Source organism: Borostomias antarcticus (genome assembly GCF_949987555.1).
Source record: "Borostomias antarcticus genome assembly, chromosome: 8".
NCBI lineage: Eukaryota > Metazoa > Chordata > Actinopteri > Stomiiformes > Stomiidae > Borostomias > Borostomias antarcticus.
This window is the reverse complement of record NC_140241.1, coordinates 28,194,071-28,215,323: the sequence shown is the minus strand read 5'-3', so window position 1 is coordinate 28,215,323 and position 21,253 is coordinate 28,194,071. Positions and strand designations below refer to the sequence as shown.

At 51.9% G+C, this 21,253-nt stretch overlaps 1 protein-coding gene across 1 annotated transcript in view; it reads right to left on the bottom strand.

Annotated features, from left to right (window-relative positions):
• Positions 1 to 320: 320 nt before the first annotated feature.
• Positions 321 to 21,253, bottom strand: part of LOC311312073 (E3 ubiquitin-protein ligase NEDD4-like) — a 43,003-nt gene continuing 22,070 nt past the window's right edge. Inside the window, 25 exon segments of the mRNA XM_084441934.1 lie at positions 321 to 2,339; positions 3,207 to 3,279; positions 3,484 to 3,580; positions 4,538 to 4,645; positions 4,948 to 5,007; positions 5,182 to 5,242; positions 5,379 to 5,452; positions 6,962 to 7,057; positions 7,265 to 7,335; positions 7,511 to 7,632; positions 8,036 to 8,265; positions 8,878 to 8,943; positions 9,373 to 9,431; positions 9,979 to 10,033; positions 12,325 to 12,402; positions 12,982 to 13,119; positions 13,121 to 13,180; positions 15,316 to 15,498; positions 16,575 to 16,712; positions 17,337 to 17,393; positions 19,135 to 19,218; positions 19,463 to 19,657; positions 19,778 to 19,913; positions 20,081 to 20,241; positions 20,832 to 20,934. Coding sequence (XP_084298060.1) covers positions 2,237 to 2,339; positions 3,207 to 3,279; positions 3,484 to 3,580; positions 4,538 to 4,645; positions 4,948 to 5,007; positions 5,182 to 5,242; positions 5,379 to 5,452; positions 6,962 to 7,057; positions 7,265 to 7,335; positions 7,511 to 7,632; positions 8,036 to 8,265; positions 8,878 to 8,943; positions 9,373 to 9,431; positions 9,979 to 10,033; positions 12,325 to 12,402; positions 12,982 to 13,119; positions 13,121 to 13,180; positions 15,316 to 15,498; positions 16,575 to 16,712; positions 17,337 to 17,393; positions 19,135 to 19,218; positions 19,463 to 19,657; positions 19,778 to 19,913; positions 20,081 to 20,241; positions 20,832 to 20,934 — 2,608 coding nt within the window. The 3' untranslated portion in view covers positions 321 to 2,236.

Here is a 21,253-nt window from a genome sequence, read left to right as displayed (position 1 = left end):
AGCAGAGTTGAAACATACAGTAAATGTGCTTTCTGAAGGCTTTAGAGAGAATCTCTGGGTCAAATTAAAATATTATAGCGTAAGTAATATCCTAAATTAACATGAAAGTGTAAAAATGGAACACTGTGGATTCATGTTCATGTGTGGATGTTTGGTGTTTGATGTATTTTCACACAAATGGCAAATGAACCAGTTCCATGTTTCAGTTTTATTTTGACCCAAGATACAGTACAGTACATGAACCACAGGGGCTTGCAGTGGTGGAATTGAACAAAAGTGAGTTCTTCCACCATTAATAAAAAACAACAGCCCCCCCCAACAAGATAGATTCTACTGAGTCAGGATGCAGGGTGGAAGGAACAGACCCAGGGAACACAGACTAGTTGAACGTCAAAAGTAATTTCCTCCATTCCTTACTTCCTTTAAGAATAAACAACTTAACTCATTTAACTTGAATGCATGACAGCAGACGCCATCTTCCTCCACTCTTCACCTCCTCCTCCTCCTGCTTAGCGAGGGTCAGGGAGAGGACGCGAGGTACAAGGAGAGACTTTTAGAGATTCAACCATGGAGAACAGAGAGAGAGAGAGAGGCACCGATGGGAAGCCTGAGCTCCACCACTGACGGCCACTTCTCTGAATGTTGTCTAATTAGCAGCAGACGGATGTTCAGACTAAAGATATTGCACCAGGTAAACAGGTGGTCGCAATGAAAAAATAATCACATTCAAGTGAATGATAAAAGACATACAACAGGCAACATGACCTTAGTGTGATCCATAAAGTGCCCTTTAGGTTCAGTGGTGTTAGAAAAAAGGAGAAATAAACATTTAAAAACGACAAAGGAAATTACTTTAAGAATGTACTGCTATATTCAGTGCCAAATCACAGCTTTCTCACGCCACTTTTTTCTCTCGTTCATTAATACTTCTATTAGATGTAATACATACATAATATATAGAATCAAAAGATTTTCAAAATGTTCCATGAAATCAATTTACAGCATGATGAACAGGGATATGCATAACAATATTGATATCGTTTGTGACGCAAACCTCTCATATAAACAGTTTTCCTTTTTCCGTTTCCCTAGGACTTAAAAACCAAGAAGGAGAATACACTTTTAATTACTACGTAATCAGAGCAAACACAAGATACATTTTCATGCCTTTGCCATAACACTACAATAATGTTATTACCACGTTCACCTCCTGTTGATATGGATTACTATGATTCCCTCAATCAGCCAGATTTACACACTTTTTCCTACATTGTCAAAATAGTAAACATTATCGTCAGTACAAATACATCAGAGTGTTTTCTCTTAATAAGAATGTTAATAACGATAGAAATCTAAAAATGATCCCGTTTCCTTCTTGGCTTGCAAAAGAAGATAAAAAAACAGTCCATTGTGGGTAGACCTTATTCTAAACAGGTGGCGCTGACGGACGGACAGACGGCGTCCGGTCCAGTAAGGGAGGAGGGCGTGGCCGGTCCCCAGGTGTGGGTGAGGAGGGCGTGGCCGGTCCCCAGGTGTGGGTGAGGAGGGCGTGGCCGGTCCCCAGGTGGGGGTGAGGAGGGCGTGGCCGGTCCCCAGGTGGGGGTGAGGAGGGCGTGGCCGGTCCCCAGGTGGGGGCTCCTATTAGTGTTCCTAAGGTAATCTGGTGCTGCTGTAAGGATCTGGGGGAGTGGTCAGTTACACAACGTATAACCATCAGCATCATAGAACAGTTTTGGAGAGAGAGAGAGAGAGAGAGAGAGAGAGAGAGAGAGAGAGAGAAAGAGAGAAAGAGAGAAAGAAAGACAGAGTGCAAGAACCAGATTTAAGGCCCATCATGCTCTCCTGCGTGGCAGGGTGTGCGTGTAGTACTGTGCTGCGCTGTGCATACAGGAGCTGTTGAAATGCATAAGAGGTTCCAGCACTGAACGCTAGTTTCCGCCCAGGGGCAGAGGGGACGTCGCCATTCGCTGTTCAGCCCCTGTTGAAGCCCCGCCCCCAGCACCTTGGGGTGACCCAGACACCGAGGAGGACATGGGTTGCTTGGCTCAGACGACCTCTGTACAGTCTCCTAGCACCGCCACACTGGCTCACAGGCATACTGCACAACATGCTTGCACATACACTTCCACAGTCACCGCGGCTGCACAGCTGCAGCGCGCTGACGTTTCCGCAACGTTATTGTTGTTTGTTTGGTGTTTTTGTTTGCCGTCGTTGTCGTCGTGGCGCCCCGGGGCGGCTAGTCGACGCCCTCGAAGCCCTGAGCGTTCTCCACGGCCATCAGCAGCTTCTCCCGCAGGTCGTCGAACGTCTCGTAGGTGGGCAGGTCCAGGCGGTTGAAGCTGCGGGATGAAGAACAGACAGCAGCACTAAGGGCGGAGCTCACGTTCACACGACGACCGACATGGCTTTAAGACGCTCTGAATCTCAGGGAAAAAAACGCAGCCGCTCCAAGTCGGCGTCACAAATCTGATTTTGTTCTTAAGTGGCTTAAAAACGGTTATGTTTAAACTAGGGCTGTCAATTGATTAAAAAAAAGAAAATCTAATTAATTACATGATCTGTGATTAATTAATCTAACTCATCGCAATTAATCGCATAGATCATTCTTTGCTGGGAAAAGCCCCCAAATTAAGATATTTCAATAAAAATTTAATTACAGCATTGAATAGACATTACAAAAGGTGGCTTTAGTAGTCAATATATTGATTTATTAAATTATTATTTGCATTTACGTGTTATGTGTAAGGGTATCATCAATCTGAGCAATATATTTGCCAATATGTCCATGGATTTTCAAAACTATTGTGCCTCTTGATGCTGGCTTGCAGCTGCATTGGAAGACATCATTTGCAATGCTTCCATCATTTTGCAACCACGTTTGTCAATTTGTCTGAGATAGACTTAGTCTACTCATTCTGTGCTGCCTGCTGTCTGTAGCCTATGGGGTTAATTCATTTTTTAAATGTCAAATCATTTGCATTAATTAACACGGACATCTTTGCATAATTAATCGATCTAATTAACACATTAAATTGACAGCCCGGGTTTAAAAATCGGTTTTACAATACAGGCATGTGTTTCTCCCAAGCTGAACACCCCTCCGGGCGTGGTTGAGATCTGGTGCACAACGCCGAGCATCGGTGAAGTAGCAGCTCTAAAAGCAGCGTGAGCAGGTGGAGGCAGGTGTGAGCGTGGGCAGGGCGTACCAGGTGTGGGCTCGGGGCAGTTTGTCCGGCGTCCCCCACTGTTCGATGGTGAAGAGCTGAGGCCCGTTGGAACCTGACACAGACAGAGGAGGGATGGAGGAGATCAGACGCTCGCTATGGAAACAGCTGTGAGAAGCCGCTAAGTCAAGAGGATGGTACAGGAACCTGAGGCAAGTACCAACGGTCTGTTACTGGAACAGACCCTGGAACAGACATCACACTGTGAGACTCGGCACAGACACAGTAACAGACAGCGCAGGTCACACAGTTCTGTCACCATAGAGTTCTGCAAAGCCGTTCATGGGGACCCGTGAGGTTCCGGTGACGAACTGGAGCAGACGGATCCTCTTCTCAGCGTCCATCAGCAGGACGGCCTGGAGACACATCACATCAACCGACATGAACCTTAACGTCATTTACATCAACGCCGTTCTCATCAACACCGTTCATATTAACACCGTTCATATTAACAGCGTTCACATCAACACCACAGACATCAATCCTTATGATACAGACAAGGCCACAATCAATCTCAGTAAATAGGTTATCACCCAGGGTTAGTTATACGATAACCTAATGCTAATACCCATCTACAGTACAAGTTTGTTTGGCAGTGGTAGTTATGATGTAGGAAGAGTATACCACTAAAAGGTCAGACTATCCATCATCAGGTGACCAGCCAACATCACACCATAGGTACAGTACAGGCAGACGTAGCCAACTAGCTCAAATGTCAATACAGCATCGCTTCATCAAATGTAATGCAGCACACTCAATGGAGAGACAGAAGCTGTTTGAGCCAGTCCATTCAATGAGCCAATATGACCCTGGGTGTGTGTGTGTGTTTGTGTGTGTGTGTGTGTGATGAGCGATAGGCTGGCTTCAGGCAGCAGATAACCAGTGTTTCTCTAGTCCTTTCATCAGAGCAAACATGGTTGTTTCACCAAACAGACTTTGATCTTCAAATGCTGGACAAGATCACCTGCCACGTTGAGTTAGATTCATCTCCTTCTAACGGAGCGACACTATAAAGACCTAAACATCTGAATGCTACATTTCTTAGAAAGTGTGGGCTATTACTCATACGTTCAGAAATTATTTGCATCTGTGTTGCAATTGGTTTGACGCTAAAAACCTCAAATTAAATCTATTTGCTACCTGCAAGAAATCAGCTCAGGTAATTCAAGAGATTTCACCACGGGAATAAATAACTGACACAGGAGTTGGCTGGGACAGGACAGCTATGCTACGGTGTCTCACCCTAAACCCACTGAATGACTGGGCCGGTAGCTTTTCTAATGCAGTGCGTGTGTGTGTGTGTGTGTGTGTACCTTCCAGAACCACTGGATGACAGGGTGGTTGGGGCAGTAGCCGTTCTTATAGACGGTATGTTGTCTCCAGTCATTGACATCCACGTCTCCTAGACCGCACATTAACAGCTGGGAGGAAGAGAGAGAGAGAGAGAGGGAGAGAGAGAGACAGAGAGAGAGAGGGGAGGGGGGACATAGTCAGAGAGACACACAGACAGAGACAGGGAGACATCCAGAAGTGCTAATAAAGCACAGTACCCCCCCCCCCTAGTCAGAGAGGCAGATGTGTGTCTGATCTAAGATGGGTGTGGATATCAACACCGATGTGAAGGTCCCTCTCCACCATGAACAGTCAGAGCTTCTATCAGAGCGTACGAGAGGTTACAGACACAGTACGTCTTTCTAATGCAGGTTGACTCAATGAGCAATACCTCCAACTCGTTCTCATCAAAGATCTTGATCAGGTCAATCAGAATGAGCTCAGTGAACCCCTGCGTGACAAAAACAACAGCGGAGCAGACCATTAGACACGTACAGGAAGCTACGGTACACAACCTATAGAACACTTAATAATGCAACACTAATAACTCAGGGGTTGTGGACATGCACGTGCTTCACAATGGCCTGCCGCCCTCATGTGGCCAGTAGTGGTACTGCTTCCTCACCTCTAAGAAGGCGTTCATCTGCTTCTGGACCCGGTTGACAAACCTCCACTGGATGACCAGGCTGGGGAAGAGGGAAGAGGGCAGTCAGACTGGCGTGCCACACCGCCGGCACGTCCACAGCGCGTGGGCGCCAGGTTTCCCCACAAACACACTGGCAGAAACTCAATTAAAGCGGAACGATGTATATATATACTCACTCGATGTATTCCTGTTTGTTGTCGTTGGTGACCAGCATGTCCGATCCGCTGGGTTTCAGGTCCACCTGGTAGGTCTGGGGGGAAACATGACGTTGCGTTACAGTCGTTCAGCAGACACTTTTATCCAAAGCGACTTAATTAAGCAATTGACCACGAGAGGCAGTGGGTTACAGGGGATTTTAGAACAGCTACGGGGCGTTGTTAGGCCCGACGCGATAGCGGAGGTGACCCGCTGCCTCTCGCCCCGTGCTTTTCTACAACGCTTGCTACATATATATTCACAAAAAACAAAATACACACAGTAACATTCAATCATTTATTTACGATCGTTCTTATCATTTTAGTATTTACATAATCTTCCGCGATAGGCTATAGTTCTGAATTAAAATGGTTGCCAGGCAACATAGGCTATCTAGCCTATTTGGATAGGCCTTGTTCACATAAGGCATAAGGCATAATTCGGGTGGTTCACGTTTATTTGAACCTTTCCAGCTGTGGTGCAGTTATTAAAACAGTTCTCCAGAGCACTCCTTTTTGCTGGTAGGGGTGTGGAAGTGTTGGAGTCGGACTGATGAGTGCGTTTTTGTAACATGATACCTACAGTAGGTAAACACGGGTGTGATTAATAAAAAGGCGAGGTTGCCGAGAGTGGTTCCCACGCAAAGCATAGATCTTATCAATAGCCTCATCAATGAGAACGGCTGCTAGCCAATCAGAATCAAGTATCCAAACTCTCCGTTGTAGAACGATAATTAAGGTAGTCAAGTGTACTACTACTCGGCAGAAGTGCATCTCCCCTCTAAACACATGCTTACATAGAGCATAGGCCTGTTGTGGTTTTTCACATGCCTCTGTAATATGATCTTTAGAAACGTCGTTAGACACGAAATAGCTTCCTCACTTGCTCCAGCACGCATGCGCACAGCGTGCTGGAGCAACGATTGCGCGCTGTGCGCATAAGTGCTGGAGCAAGTGAGGAAACTATTTCGTTTCGAAAGACGTTTCTAAAGATCATTGCATGTGAAAACCACAGCAGTTATGCTCTATGTAAGCACAACTAGTGATTCATCAAGACAGATTGATGAAAACAACCGTTTCGCGGCAGAAAATAGATTTTTAGAAGCTGCATTCTAAGTGCCCCGACCACCGCCATTACATGGATATACTGGCTCGCACTGGATTTTAAATTTCTTCTACATGCCTCCGAACTACACCAAAGTGATCTCGGTGAGTCAAACGTCTTATAATATGTCGTAAATAAGGTCCAGGTTGTCAAAAACGAGCATTGTCCTTTAAGCTCGAGATGTGTGACCCAGAGTGATATCCTTCCCTGGGTCCAGGCTCACCGTGTTCTCTCTCATCTGCCTGTGGCAGCGGTCAGGCACGCTGGGCCCTCCCGTTTATCCGCACTCGCAATTTCCGACACAGCTGTCCGTTTAAGGACAGCAGAGACCGCTTAAAAATCCTGCACCCGCATTCCGCACATTCTCTACCGATCAAAAACAATATTTCCCCCCCACGGGGGTCCTGACAGGCGGGTGTGGCCCTGGCCTAGAGGAGGAGGAGGGGGAAGGGGACAGTACCTGTCCAAAGTTGTCTTCGTCGATACTGAACCGCAGGTCCAGCTCAGTGGGGTCGTTCTCCAGGATCCACTTCAGAGAGTTGTAATACTCACTGTCCTACAGGGGGCGACACAGAGCCATCAGGCACACATGCTAAACTGGTGGACGTTTACTGGGTTTACCCGTCTACCTATCTGTCTAGTTTAGAATAGCCTACGCTGTTTCTGGAAGGGGGACAACAGATAGAGGTCTATCGCACCAGTAAAGTATGTCAGAGGTAAAAATGACAGTCGTACGGAGGACGAGCCGGTTGTAGAAACTCACCACAGACTCCATGTCCTTCAGAGAGATCTGCTTCCCCAGCATCATCTTGTAGAAGGGCCGGATGAAGAAGCCTGGAGTGACGACACGACACAACACAACACTCAGACACGAGGTCCAACTCGGGAGACGCTCGGGCCAGCTTCAAGTGAAACTCCTCAGACAGACATGAATGAAGAACGATACCGTAACAACTTACTTTGACACTGACGTGGTTACAAATTAGGCCACACCCCCCCAGGCTCTTACCGTCCAATAGCTTTCCATGGAACACGGCCATCCCTGCCACGCGGCCAATGAACTTGAAGTACGAGAGGTGGTCTTCGTTGCATAGGCCAGAGTTGGGGTTGATCTGGAGAGTGTAGTTATCCCTGAGGACACACAGCACAGAGAGCACGGTCAAGTATACAAGCTCAAATAACCACTTCCTGGGTTAGAGGTCAAGTGAAGGACTTTGGAGCGCCTGCAAAGAGAATCTAGTCCTGAACAAGAGCCTTTTCAGCGGAGGATAAACAAAGGATCACCACTGAAAACACGTTTAAAAGTAGCTTTCGCTCAGAGGCTCCCTCTGTTATTCTAACTGTTGAGGAAAAACAGTGTGTTGACAGTGAGTTGGACACATTCTGTGGAAACCACAGTTCAAGTTCCAGGAAACCAGGATGAATGAGAGGAAGCCCATAAAAATGAGAGGCTATCTAACAAGTCGAGAGGGAGAGGCAGCGAACGAGAGAGAGAGAGAGAGGCGGGCGAAGGAGGCCATGTCCCCGAACTCACGTGGCGGAGTACTCAAAGAGGCCGTAGTAGGGGTTGAACATCTCCTTCGACAGCAGGAAGAACCACTCCCTGGCCACGCCCCCGTAGTCCAGCCCCTTCTCCGACTCAAACTCGATCCACAGGCGGGATTTCAGGATGTCGGGCCTCTTCAGCGACATGATCCGCCGGTACGACTCCTCGAAGATGTTGTTCCTGTGTAGCTTCATCTCGAAGCGGTTGGGGATGTCGGCCTGGGGGGACACGCACAAAAACAGGTCTAGATTCATGACCCAGTGTTTCAGTGTTCAACATTGGGATTACTCGTATGGAACAATTAAAGGTACCCAATGTTGTTTTTGACCACTATTATGCATTCTAGAGCAAATTTGAGAAGGTGGTCTCCGAAAATCGCATACTACGTCATTGTTTCAATACGCGGAGCACAGATGTTTCACACATCTTTGTTGTTTTCAAAACATTAGCTAAATATCATTTTGCGAAGAAATGACAAGGTAGGAAAGACATTCAAGTGATTCAACATGTTTATTAGACTACAAGGAACCATATAATCGAGGAATTTCGAAAATAAACAAAGAACAGATTGTTTTGATTCACGTTTCGTTGGGTACCTTTAAGATTTGCTGTAAGAAGTTGGCAAGTGAAACAAAAACTATTTCCCCACACAATATTAATATTAATAACTTAAGTCATCAAGGTGTGATAATTAGGATATGTGAATTGAAATGTTTTTACACCGAATACGAACCGAGCTGTGACTCGCGGTGCATTAATAACAGAGATCAAGTCAACATGGGACATTTCACCTCGTCTGCAAGAGAGAATAATACTTGAATACTTCTTACCGGCTTCTTCAACTTCTTTCTGAAGTAGTCGTATTTCTGTTTGAACTCTCTGGAGTATGGCACGGCCTGCAACAGAACACACACAGCCGTCAGGGACTGCCCAATCTCCCAGAGAGAGAGAGAGAGAGAGAGAGAGAGAGAGAGAGAGAGAGAGAGAGAGAGAGAGAGAGAGGTGGGGGGGGGGCAGGATCTATGGAGTGGAACATGGAAGTGTTCGCTATCTGGAGTGAAAATACAAGAGGAACCGAAGTGAGAGAACAAAGAGATTCTCTCTCCTGGGCGCAGCGTGACGAACACGCCAGGCGGGTGTTTTACAAAGGTCTCCACAGCGTTCCTCCTTGTCTACGTGGCGAACGTGAGGACGGTGATTGTGTGTATTCTCGGCAGGTTTGGAGCGCCTCCCCCTCCCCCTGTCTGCCTTTGTCAAGCTGAGGTAATCAATCAATCAATATGTCACATGAATACAATGCGTTATCGTGGATCACTGTGACGTACAGGTCCTGTGATGGCTGGACTCTGGAGACGAGGGTCTTCCCACTGGGTGTTCTTGGTGTCTGAGGAAGACGGAGAGAATCCCACGTCAAAGACGATCAAGGGAAATAAACAGTTACACACGCACATACACACACGCACACACAGTACACACACGCACACACTGACATCCTGCTTATGATGTAGGACACTTCCATAATACAGTGTGACATGTTTGAATAATGAGCTGCATTAAGCTGAGATACAGAGTCGGTCCTCCTAAGCGGAGATATTGATCTGAGAGGACGTTCAGTCTGACCCTGGCACTCGCTCTAATACTCGCTGTTTGAGCCAACAGGCTGGCTTTGGAAAAGAGACAGAGAAGAAGTCAGACGAGAGAGAGAGAGAGAAAGAGAGAGAGAGAGAGAGAGAGAGAGAGAGAGAGAGGGAGAGAGAGAGAGAAAAAGAGAGAGAGAGAGAAAATAAAAGAGAGAGAGAGAGAAGTAAGAGAGACAGACCCGGGAGGAGAGAGGGAGAGAAAAATAACAATAAAAGAGAGAGAGAATAAAAGAGAGGAGAGAGAGACACAGAGACAGACCTGGAGAGAGAGAGAGAGAGAGAGGGACTCACTGTGGTCGATGTAGAAGGTGCGTCCGTCTGCGTGAATCCGCTCCTCCCAGCCCGGCTATGGAGAGGGAGAACAGGGTGGCGTCAGTCACACAGTCACACACACACACACACACACACACATACGCACACGCACACACACACACACACACACACACACACACACACACACACACACACACGTATCCAGTGACAAGCCAAGGGAGGCCAGTGGTACCTCCAGTCCAGACCAGCATACCACAGTGACCACAGTGACCACAGTGACCACAGCGAGGCAGGCCACAGACACACTGGCGGTCAGACGGGGGCGGAGGGGTGGGGGGGCAGGTCCGGGGTGGGGGGGCAGGTCCCGAGTGGCGGGGCAGAGAGACGGAACAACAACACCGCCGCCACCTCGCTCTCCGCATGGGCAGGGGGGGTAGACACCAGGCATGCAGCACACGACACGGGCGCTTCCTCATGCTTTAGCTACTCTGACCTCAATTTCCCTCCCTCCCTCCCTCACTCTCCCTCCCTCTCTCTCTCCCTCCCTCTCCCTCCCTCCCTCCCTCCCTCCCTCCCTCCCTCCCTCCCTCTCTCCCTCTCTCTCTCTCTCCCTCCCTCTCACTCTCTCCCTCTCCTTTCTAATGCACCAAGGGAAGTGAACTGAACTGAACTCCCCCGCTATGCAGACCCTGAGCTCCCGTGTCCATCGGCGCCTGTGGGCAGTGCATTCTGGGGGTCCGGGGCTGGGACGACAACAAGAACGCGAGCATAGAGACGGCACAATGAGGGACAGAGGGGGAGGGGGCGGGAGGGACAGTCATCCATGCCGGCTCTGAGAGGCCAGACCAGACCACTGGGACAAGCACCGACCGACGGACTGACCGACCAACCAACCAACCAACCTCCTCCGGCAGGTTCTGCCGCCAGCGCGTGACGTGGCGACGTGGAACGCGCGTGACGTCCCGCCCCCCGCGCGCACGCCGCGGAGAGAACAGGGAGAGAACAAACACACAGCGGTCTGTGAGGTTATCACTCCTACGTCGCTCGGCCTGGGGCAGATTCACAGATGAGAGAAAAATGAAGAGTGTGCGTTAGGCGTACTAAAGAAGCGGAAAGGTCTGAAGGTGCAGAGTGGGCAGGCGGTCTCTTGCAGCTCCTCCCATAACAGCGCGCGGCGCTGGCTCGGCCCCGTGCCCCTCGGCTCCCTGGGAACTAGACATATTTTTACATCTATAAGAGATGAGAGGTTGTTCTGTCTCAAGTGCCTTAGCTATTCTCAGCACAAGAACATACACATGCCTTAGTTGGTTATGGTCAGGTGTCTGGACGAGATCAAGTGTACAGCCATAAGAAGCTCACTGCCCGCTGATGTATAAGGTCATAGTTGGAGAGAACTCTAGCCACTGGACTGAAACTATGTATAGGTACAGACTACCGACTATAAAGGTGGGCCTAACTGACCACCATGTTGTCTGATCAGGGAACGCTGAATGCCAAAGCGTTTCTCTGTGACTGACCCGGATCCTTATGCCGTTATACTCAATAAATTAATTTGATTTACAATTCAGTTCTGGCATCTACTGCCCTCTCTGGCCATTGACTCTTAATACCTGAACAGAATCAACATGTATCCAGAGAATTTCGACGTAGGAGAGACGACCGGTGGGACTAGAGCCCCCTGGCTGAGAGCGGAGCAGCCCTGTCCTGTATACTAATGAGTCTTTGGCCAGGGGGAGCCCTCTGCTGGTCTCCGCTCTCCTCTACCCCCCCCCCCCCCCCCCAGCGGTCCCCAGCCCCAGCCTCGAACCCAGCTAACTAGGACAACGCTGAACGAAAACACAGAGCTTTTTTTCTACGCTCTCAAAACATCCTCTCTTCTCCCCCCTCGCCCCCACACTGCACAACCAGCGGTCTGGGTTCCCTCCAAGCCAACCAGGCCTGGCTAGACACCGTACGGAGGTCACGCTTACTGGGACGGCCTCCATGTCCAGTCCAGACCACGGCGCTGGAGCCTCTCCAACGTGTCCCGGGGGGGAATAAACATCATTGTTCAACCGCTGGGATAGCTAATCAAGAGTCCTGCCGAGCTGTGGTGAGCCTGGTCGGTTCCACGGGGACGCCGGGGGCGTCTACATTCAGCCCGCGGTATACTCGCTCGTAACTGCGCGTACGCCGCGCGTTTCCTGCTTTCCTTCGGAGCGTCGGCCGCGGTCGACCGCGCCGTGTACGCGGGGACTATCGCGCCGCGAATCACGCGTGCGGCTAGGCCGACGCGTCGCTAAACGGTCAAGTATATCGCGGGGCTTTGGACGCCCCGAGTTTTCACGGGCTCCACGCAACAGAGGCTGAGATGACGCTACTCACAGGAAGAGGTCCCAGGTCACCGGGGTCTAGAGAAGCCTTGGACCTCATGTGGACAGGATACTTCAACCTCGGGTCCTCCTGGAGGGGCGGGGAGGGGGGGAGGGACGAGGGGAGGGAGAGAGAAGAGGGGGGGAGGGAGGGAGAGAATGAGGGAGAGAAAAAAGGCGAGCTATATCAATAACTATCAGGGAGCTAGCAGTGTTTTCAATTTGATGGGTTGGCAGTGGCTGTTTTGTTTGAAGATAACCAATTCCAACATATTAGAGTAAAGATTGCAAATCAATGCCTCCCCACTCTCTTCAAGCAACGTTCGATACAATCTCACTATAATAGCACTTGAATTGATTCATTAACTCAAAGGGGTCCACAGCTAATTAAATGAATGATATTGGGTCAATACCAGTTGGCGTTATAATTTACACCACCAGGTGTCACTACTGCACCAAATGAATCCTCCAGCTCCTAGTGGGGCTGTATCCATTTCCTCAGCTCACATGTCTAGATAACTGTGGTCAGCGACGGCCACAGCGACCTGTCAGAATCTCTGTGTAGTGGTCAGTTCCACCGGCCTGCAGGACTGAGTCCAGCAGGTTATACACGTCCGCTAACAGAGTGGTCAGGGTCGCGGTCAGGGGCGGCTCGGGTGCGGTCACTCACCCAGGTGGTGACCCTGCTGTTGTGGTCTATGAAGAAGGGACGTCCGTTGGGGGCTATCCTCATCTCCCAGCCCGGGGGTAGGAAGCTCTGCTGGGGCTTGTGCTGGGACTTGGGGGAGCTGTAGGGTGACGGCTGGGGGGGACTGGGGGTTGGACAACGTGTCCTTCACCGCCCTCCGCACCTGGATGTTGTTGGCCCCCTAAGGCGAGAACCGTGACAATGCAGGTGAGCAGTTAGTTCCGTCGGTTCCCATAGGCCCAGTCCTAGCCAATCAGAGGCCGTGTATGTGCGAGCGCCGCCTCGCTCACACCCCTCCAGTCTTGTCTGACCTCCCCCGGTGTGTAGTTGGGAGGGGAGTGTGTGTGTGGGGTCAGGCGTTTAGGGACAGGCTCCTCTTAGCTTCACCTTAGTGGACTCCAGCAGGAGAAGCAATCAGCCAGGCCTGAGCTATCTTAGGCTCCGTTTACAGCAGCCCCCGCCCGCCCCCACCATCTTAAACCTCTTCATCACTTTTACTGCAACTGTGCTCAGCTAAATTAAGCCTGGCTAATAAGTTCCAGTGTTTTATTCCTCAAAACAAATCATCTTCCTGTTCCTTCCTGTTCCTTAAGTAATGTCAGATTTTTAATAGAAGAAATTACCTTCTTAATTACCCGACGAATCCTCAACCCGCCACCCCATCAAACATTTTAATTACCTCATTCAGCGACGATTGCACCTCAATTTACTTTCTCTCTCTCCATCTCTCTTCCTCTCCCCCTCCTCCCTCTCTCCCTCTCATTTTCTAATGAATCTTCGTAGCAGGTCTTCTCTCTTGGCACTTACAGAACCCTACGCAGATTTAAAATCAACTTCCAACAAGCCTGTGCCGTTCTTAGAAACACTGCAATCACACCAGGTTAGCTAAGCGTGTAGGTTCATGGCGTTGCCCCCCTACACCTCCCTGAGAGGAACCAAGTTACTTTAATACATTACTGAAATGATTAGACAACTAGGAGACATGCGCAGGAACGTACACCTGAACGCACGCAACTTCTCTCACCTATCAGCTGATGCTGGAAACCAACACGTGCACACACACACACACACACACACACACACACACACACACACACACACAGGTATGCGAGCACCGGCCCCCACACGGACACGTGAGGAGACATGATACGCACGCAGCAGCTGCTCAAGTCACTTAACCGTCTGTGATGCAAGATTTCAACACCGTCCTGGAACTGGTCTCCCGTTTCACCCAGCACTTCCCACACTTCACACCCAATACCCACGCTCTGCCTTTAAAGACACTCGGTGTGACCGTCCATATTGCAGGTTCGAGTGTGTTTATAATGCAGTTTATAATGTCCACGTAAATATTCCCCGCAAAAAAGTCATTTTAAAAACGGACACAAAATGGCGATGAGCTGACTTTTCTCCGAGCCGTGACTGACCGGACACCAGGGCTCGAGTCAGCAGTTCGACTGAACCGCGGACATCTACCCTGAGATCCCGACATCTGAAATGAGATTCATGAAAAGGGATGAAAACGCTTAAGGGACGAAAAATGCCCCCCGTTTAAGTGGAACTGCTGACGACGGCGGTCGGGTGGGCTGGCGGTGGACTCATCAACGCGCGGGCCGGGATAAGCAGATCGTTACGTGTGACTAATCGTCTTCATCTCACGCGCGTTCGCACGATCTGTCACGGTACGTGAGCTTCGGGGGGGTGGGGGGTGGGGTGGGGGTGGGGGGGTAATTACCGTCACGATGGAGGGATACAAGATGAGGAGAGGAGCGGGGGAGAGAAAGATGGACGGGGAAAGAGAGGAGTGTCAGGCAGCAGCTGAGGGACGGGCCGAGCCGGAACCAGAGAAATTAGAATTTCAGAGGTGGGAAGAAACGGGGGTTAAAGGTGGAACGAGGGGAGGGGAAGGGGAGGAGGAGGAGGAAGAGAGGAGGACGACAAGGGAAGGAGGAGAGGAGGAGGAGAGGAGAGGAGGAGGGGAGGAGGACGACAAGGGAAGGAGGAGAGGAGGAGGAGAGGAGGAGGAGGAAGAGGAAGAGAGGAGGACGACAAGGGAGAAGGAGAGGAGGAGAAGACGAGAGGAGGAGGGGAGGAGGAGAGGAGAGGAGAAGAGGAGGAGGGGAGGAGGAGAGGAGAGGAGAAGAGGAGGAGGGGAGGAGGAGAGGAGAGGAGGAGAAGAGGAGGAGAGGAGGGGAGGAGGGGAGGAGAGGAGGGGAGGAGAAGAGGAGGAGAGGAGGAGAAGAGGAGAGGAGGAGAGGAGGAGGGGAGGAGGAGAGGAGGGGAGGAGGGGAGGAGGAGGAGAGGAGTCGCTCTCACCTCCAGGGGGGTGGACAGGGTGACTGTGGGGGAGCTGAGGCTACGGGCCCGGCGGACCTGGGGCTCGTTGGGATGGCTGTTGGAGGCTGAGGAGGTGGAGGGGGCGGGCGAGGGGGAGGGGGAGGGGGCCGCTGCCGCCACGCCCGCGGACGCTGCCGAGGTTCCAGCTCCGTCTTCCGTCAGCTGGCGGGAGGAAACACTCGTTAGCCGAGACATGCGGGGGCCTGCCAGGCCGCCTGCCCTAACACCCCCCGTCACACCGAACACACGGCCAAACGTACAGGACGAGAGGGAGGGAGAGAGAGAGAGAGAGAGAGAGAGAGAGAGAGAGAGCGATAGAGAGAGAGAGAGAGAGACAGAGAGAGAGAGAGAGAGAGAGAGAGAGTGAACGAGAGGGACAACTAGGTACAGGAAGTGGTAGCGATCGCCAGTGAGAGATTAACCAAAAACGGTCAGATAGAGAATGATAGAATCAAGCCTGACAGAGAGAGAGAGAGAGAGAAAGAGAGAGTGAGAGAGAGAGAGAGAGAGAGCGAGAGAGAGCGAGAGAGAGCGAGAGAGAGCGAGAGAGAGAGGAGAGAGAGAGGGAGCGAGAGCGAGAGAGAGAGAGATGGAGCGAAAGCGCGAGAGAGAGAGAGAGAGAGAGAGAGAGAGAGAGAGAGAGAGAAAGAGAGAGCGAGAGAGAGAGAGCGAGAGAGAGAGAGCGAGAGAGAGAGAGCTAGAGAGCGAGAGAGCTAGAGAGCGAGAGAGAGAGAGAGAGAGAGAGAGAGAGAGAGAGAAAGAGAGACAGAGAAAGAGAGAGAGAGAGAGAGAGAGAGCGAGAGAGAGCGAGAGAGCGAGAGAGAGAGAAAGAGAGAGACAGAGAAAGAGAGAGCGAGAGAGAGAGAGCGCGAGAGAGAGAGATGGAGCGAAAGCGAAAGCGAGAGAGAAAGAGAGAGAAAGAGAGAGCGAGAGAGCGAGAGAGCGAGAGAGAGAAAGAGAGAGAGAGCGAGAGAGAGCGAGAGAGAGCGAGAGCGAGAGAGAGAGAGATGGAGTGAAAGCGAGAGCGAGAGAGAGAGAGGGAGCGAGAGCGAGAGAGAGAGAGAGAGAGAGATGGAGCGAAAGCGAGAGCGAGAGAGGGAGCGAGAGCGAGAGAGAGAGAGAGAGAGAGGGAGCGAGAGAGAGCGAGAGAGAGAGAGAGAGATGGTGAGTGCCCAGGTCCAGTGCTGCTCTAGAAGGCTGTGGCCCAGGCAGCGGGGGGTCAGGCCAGGCCGGTGTACCTGCAGGACAGGCCTGGTCCAGGTGGTGCTGCGCTTGTTATGGTTGACGTAGTAGGTGCGTCCCTTGGCGTCCTTCCTCTCCTCCCATCCTGGAGGAAGACCGGGCGTGGTCAGGGCGTACGCCGTCGAAGACGGAGACTGGCCAATCGAAAGAGAGCAGAGAGCCAAGTTAGACTGGTTAGCTATAGGCCAGACGGACTTCTAGAATGTTCCCTGAGGAGTGGCTTGATGACTTTGAGGAAATACGAAAAACTGTTGGGTTATTGTTCTGAAATAGGCAGGCGTTCACGCTCCAACAACGCTGGGTTTTCCACCGTGCTTCACCCAGAGGAATAAAACCAACTGACAACAAACGCTTTACAGCACAAGAACAGCGAGAGTCACAAATGGATTTTCCCTTCAGATGCAAAGGTGCAATCAGTTGAACTTCAAACACGCATGAAACACTCAAAACATACGACCTACGAAACACACAAACACACCGAACACCACGACGACGTGTGTCGTACTGTAACTTATACGCGGAGACAAGCGACACACCCCTTCCAGCATTGCGCTGCGTAGCACAGCTAGTCTACTGGGTGGTACTGACGCTTGGGCGGCGGCCCACAGAATCTGGTTCAGTCCTAACTTCTACACAAGTGGAACTGAGAAGTGTTGTTCAATATGCGGTAATACTGTAGTGTGTGTGTGTGTGGGGGGGGGGGGGGCGTCAACGCCGGAGTAATGCTGAGATAGTACGGCAGAGTGGTCTTTATTTACCATGGGCTCTTCAGCGCCTGTGACTGTTTGAGCACGGGTTCTTCTGGACTGGGAGCTCTGCTGGTAGAGAACAGGGTTCTTTAGAACAGGGAATGTGGGTGGGGGTGGGGGGGGGGGTGGAGGGGGTCGTCGAGGTGTGGTGGACGTGGAAGGAGAGAGGGTTCCATGATGGGTGAGGAGGAGGAGGAGGAGGAAGGGGTGATGTGCCGAAGAGGTGGGGTCCCAAAGCAGAAGACTACACACGGTGTGTGCGGGAGGAAGAACCCCACGGAGTGATGACCGTCGATTGGATGACGGGGTTAGGGGAGGGTCAATAAATGTTGAAGGCGGTTGGTTTGCCTTAAGATGATTGGTCTGGTCTGTTCTTTTGTCAAGTGACTGGTTATTTAATCATTTTAGAGCGTAGAGGGAAATTGTGTTCCTCAAAGTTAGTGTTTAAACAGAGAATGCATTAGCACAGTGCAGAGGCCTCAGCTTTAAACATTCTGTTCTTTAAAGAGAGATGTGAGATCAAATTGACTGCAAAGGAGCGCGCACACGCGCACACACACACACGCACACACACGCACACGCACACACACACGCACACACACACAGCAGAGGGAGTAGAGTGTATGTTGGCCTGAGTTGACACCACCCACGCAGTTAAATATCAATGAGAGATGGTGTGACTGTGACTGACTAACACCAGCGTGTTCCCAGACTTCCTGGCCCGGTGCACAGTCACACCACACAGCACTGGCTCAACATCTATCAACAAGATACTACAAAACTCTACCCTCAAGCTGAAGCCTAGGAGAGCCACAGACGGAAGAGCTGACGCCGAAACAACACGTTTTAAAAGCTAAAAGAACAGCCTTGGCGAGGGATATTACTTGCTGTCCTGTCCTGTCCAGCGGTTCGCTCTTAACATGTCTAGACATGACAATGATCGCGAAGACTTACCCCCGTATAAGGTACGGCGCTAGCGAGGAACATGCTCTTCTGTGGAATTTCTGAAAAGATAAAGGCTACGAGCTCGCCAAACCGACAGCCGCTGACCGGGTCATGGCTACCTCTGGTCAGATCTCGGAGCGGGAACATCGCACAGCTGGCTGTGACCAACGTTGCTTCTCTCTCCTCCCTCCCTCCCTCCCTCCCCTCCTCCTCTGAGTAGTAGCTCCGGAAGTCTAGCTCAACTGTAGTCTCCATTTAAGGCACCACCATTTAAAGGGCTTCCACCGTCATCGTGGCTCGGTATACAGAGATCAAACTGTAGCCCCGAGGGGGGGATTCCCAAGCTGACAGCACAATCGCAAGCCTCCCCCCTAACCCAGCGCGGGGACAAAGCACACGGGAGTCTGGGACTGCCGTTGCCCCCCCCCCCTCCACCCCTCCACCCCCTCCACCCCCCCCCCACCAGCAGCAGCAGCAAGTCATTCAGCTCTGCTCCTCGGCCACCTGTACTTTTCCTTAAGCCCCGTCCTGCCCGGCCGACCGCCGTGACTCAGGTCTGGCGTGCGTTCGGACCGGATCGCGTTACCGCCGCCGTCATTGGCTGGTGTTGGAGCGCAGCCAGGTGTGTGTGCGTGCGTGTGTGCCGGGGAGTGAATGACGGTGAGGAAGAGAGGAGGAGGAGGAGGAGGAGGAGATGCCTGCGTGTGCCGGCGGAGACGTGGAGGGAGGAGAGAGGAGAGGAGGAAGGAAGCGGACGAGGGGGGGGGGGGGGGGGTGAAGAGGCGAGAAGACAGGAAGGAGAAGGGAGAGAGAGAGAGATAGAGAGAGAGAGGGGAGTGAGGAGGAGAGAGGAGCCGCGTACCGCCGGGGGAGGAGGCGGGGCTTGGTGGTCGCTGACTCCGTCCGTCATACTGGAGGAACGCAGCCTGTTAGAGAGCTGACTCTGCTGAAAAGAAAGGGGGAGAGAGAAAGAGAGGAGGGGAAGAAGGTAGAGAAACAGAGAGACAGATCGAAACAGAGAGAGAGAGAGAGAGAGAGAGAGAGAGAGAGAGAGAGAGAGAGAGAGAGAAAGAGAGAGAGATCAAGAGATAAGGCAACAAAGATCGATCCTGAAAGTCAATCAGCTTCTTTTCGAGCGCAGAACGGAGTGGGATCCGTGCGGAAATCTGGGCGGAGCCTCTCGGTCTCACCAGGGCGGAGCTGGGCCCCGCCACCTCCCCGTTGCTGTCCGGCCCCGGGGGGCCCGGCGCGAGGGACAGGCGCAGGTCTGCCTCTTCCGGGAGCTCCTGACGGGCCGGCGTCTGGGGGAGGGGCGTCGCGGCGGACGAGGGGCCCGGCGGGGTCAGGGGGTCGTTGGGGTCCTCTTCAGAAATCGGCTCCCACGACTGGGAAAGAGAGGAAGTAGACTTTTCCACTATGGCTCTCTGTGTGTGTGTGTGTGTGTGTGTGTGTGTGTGTGTGTGTGTGTGTGTGTGTGTGTGTGTGTGTGTGTGTGTGTGACTCACGTCGTCCATGTCTCGGACCTCCACGTGTTCGTTCTCCAGGTCCTCGCTGATGTGGCGCCGGGAGCGGAACACACGCTGGGCCTGCTGGTTGATCTGCCGCTGCTGGTTATCGCTCTCCGTCTCCGAGATCACATCCCTGATCACACACACACACACACACACACACACACACACACACACACACACACACACACACACACACACACACACAGGTTTACACACACAAGAGTACCCTGACGGCGGCTCAGATTAACCCGAGGTACTGTAAACTCATTGATGGTCCAGGTACGGTAAGTGACGTACGCGTTGCTGGGGCGTTTCCACTGCGTGGTGCGCTTGTTGTGGTTGACGTAGTAGGTGCGCCCCAGGTTGTCCACCTTCTCCTCCCAGCCGGGGGGCAGCGGGGGGAGGAGCTGCTGGGGTCGCTGGGAGCCCGGGTCAGCGGAGTCCGACCCCTCCAAGCCCTGCTCAGCAGACACGCACGGCAACACACGCACGCGCACGCACACACACACACACACACACACACACACACACACACACACACACACACAGTCAGTGGCACCGGTCGGTGAATAACGAGCGAGACAAGCGGGCTGGGAGAAGTGTTACATTCAACTATCTGAGGCTAGAAGTGCCAGCGGAATGCTAATGTGAGGGGTTGAGGGACTGACACTGGGGAACTGACATTTGAGGGCGGCCATCTTTTCCAGCCAGCCTGCTAAATGTCACCGTATCTGTGCGCCCTTTCATTGTGCGTGGAAAAAAAGACGAGCCATCTTGGGCTCTCGCGTCCATTCATTCACATTCCTTCACACAGACACTGACACACGCACAGACAGAGAGAGACACACACACGCAGGCACACACACACAGGCACACACACACATAAATACAGACACACACGGGCCAAACGCACAAAGTCAGCTTTCCAGTGGATCCCATTTCCCCCAAAATGAGGGGAAACAAGTGCGATGGTATTTCCGGAGCGTGGCCAGAGGCGGGCCAGACCAGACTAAGCCGACGCAGACGTCTTCTCCAGACCGGGACTCACCTCGGCCCCCTCCCTCGCCTCCCCGCTCTCCTCCTCGGGACCACCCTGCTTTGGCAGGTAGGCCATCTTCAGGCGCAGATAGCCCTTCACACGGGACTTGTGGCTGGAGGAACAACACACAGAAATAGAGTCAGTCACAAGAAACCAGGTGCGGGGGGGGGGGGGGGGTGGGGGGACTTTCCCAAAAGCTCTTCGGCACCGAGATCGTGTTTCATCCATTCCCTCTCCTGGATCTCAGATGGTTTCAGAGCTACTAATCCTTTTTTGCGAAACTCCCCTCGCCGTGGCCTGGATGACCCTCCTGGCCGCCTTAACCGTAATAACAAACACACCAAACGGACTTCGTGATGTTTTATTTTACTGGACCGTTTCTGGTGGAAGCAGTAGTCGTTTTTCCCCCCCGCCGAGTTTCGGAATGTGTG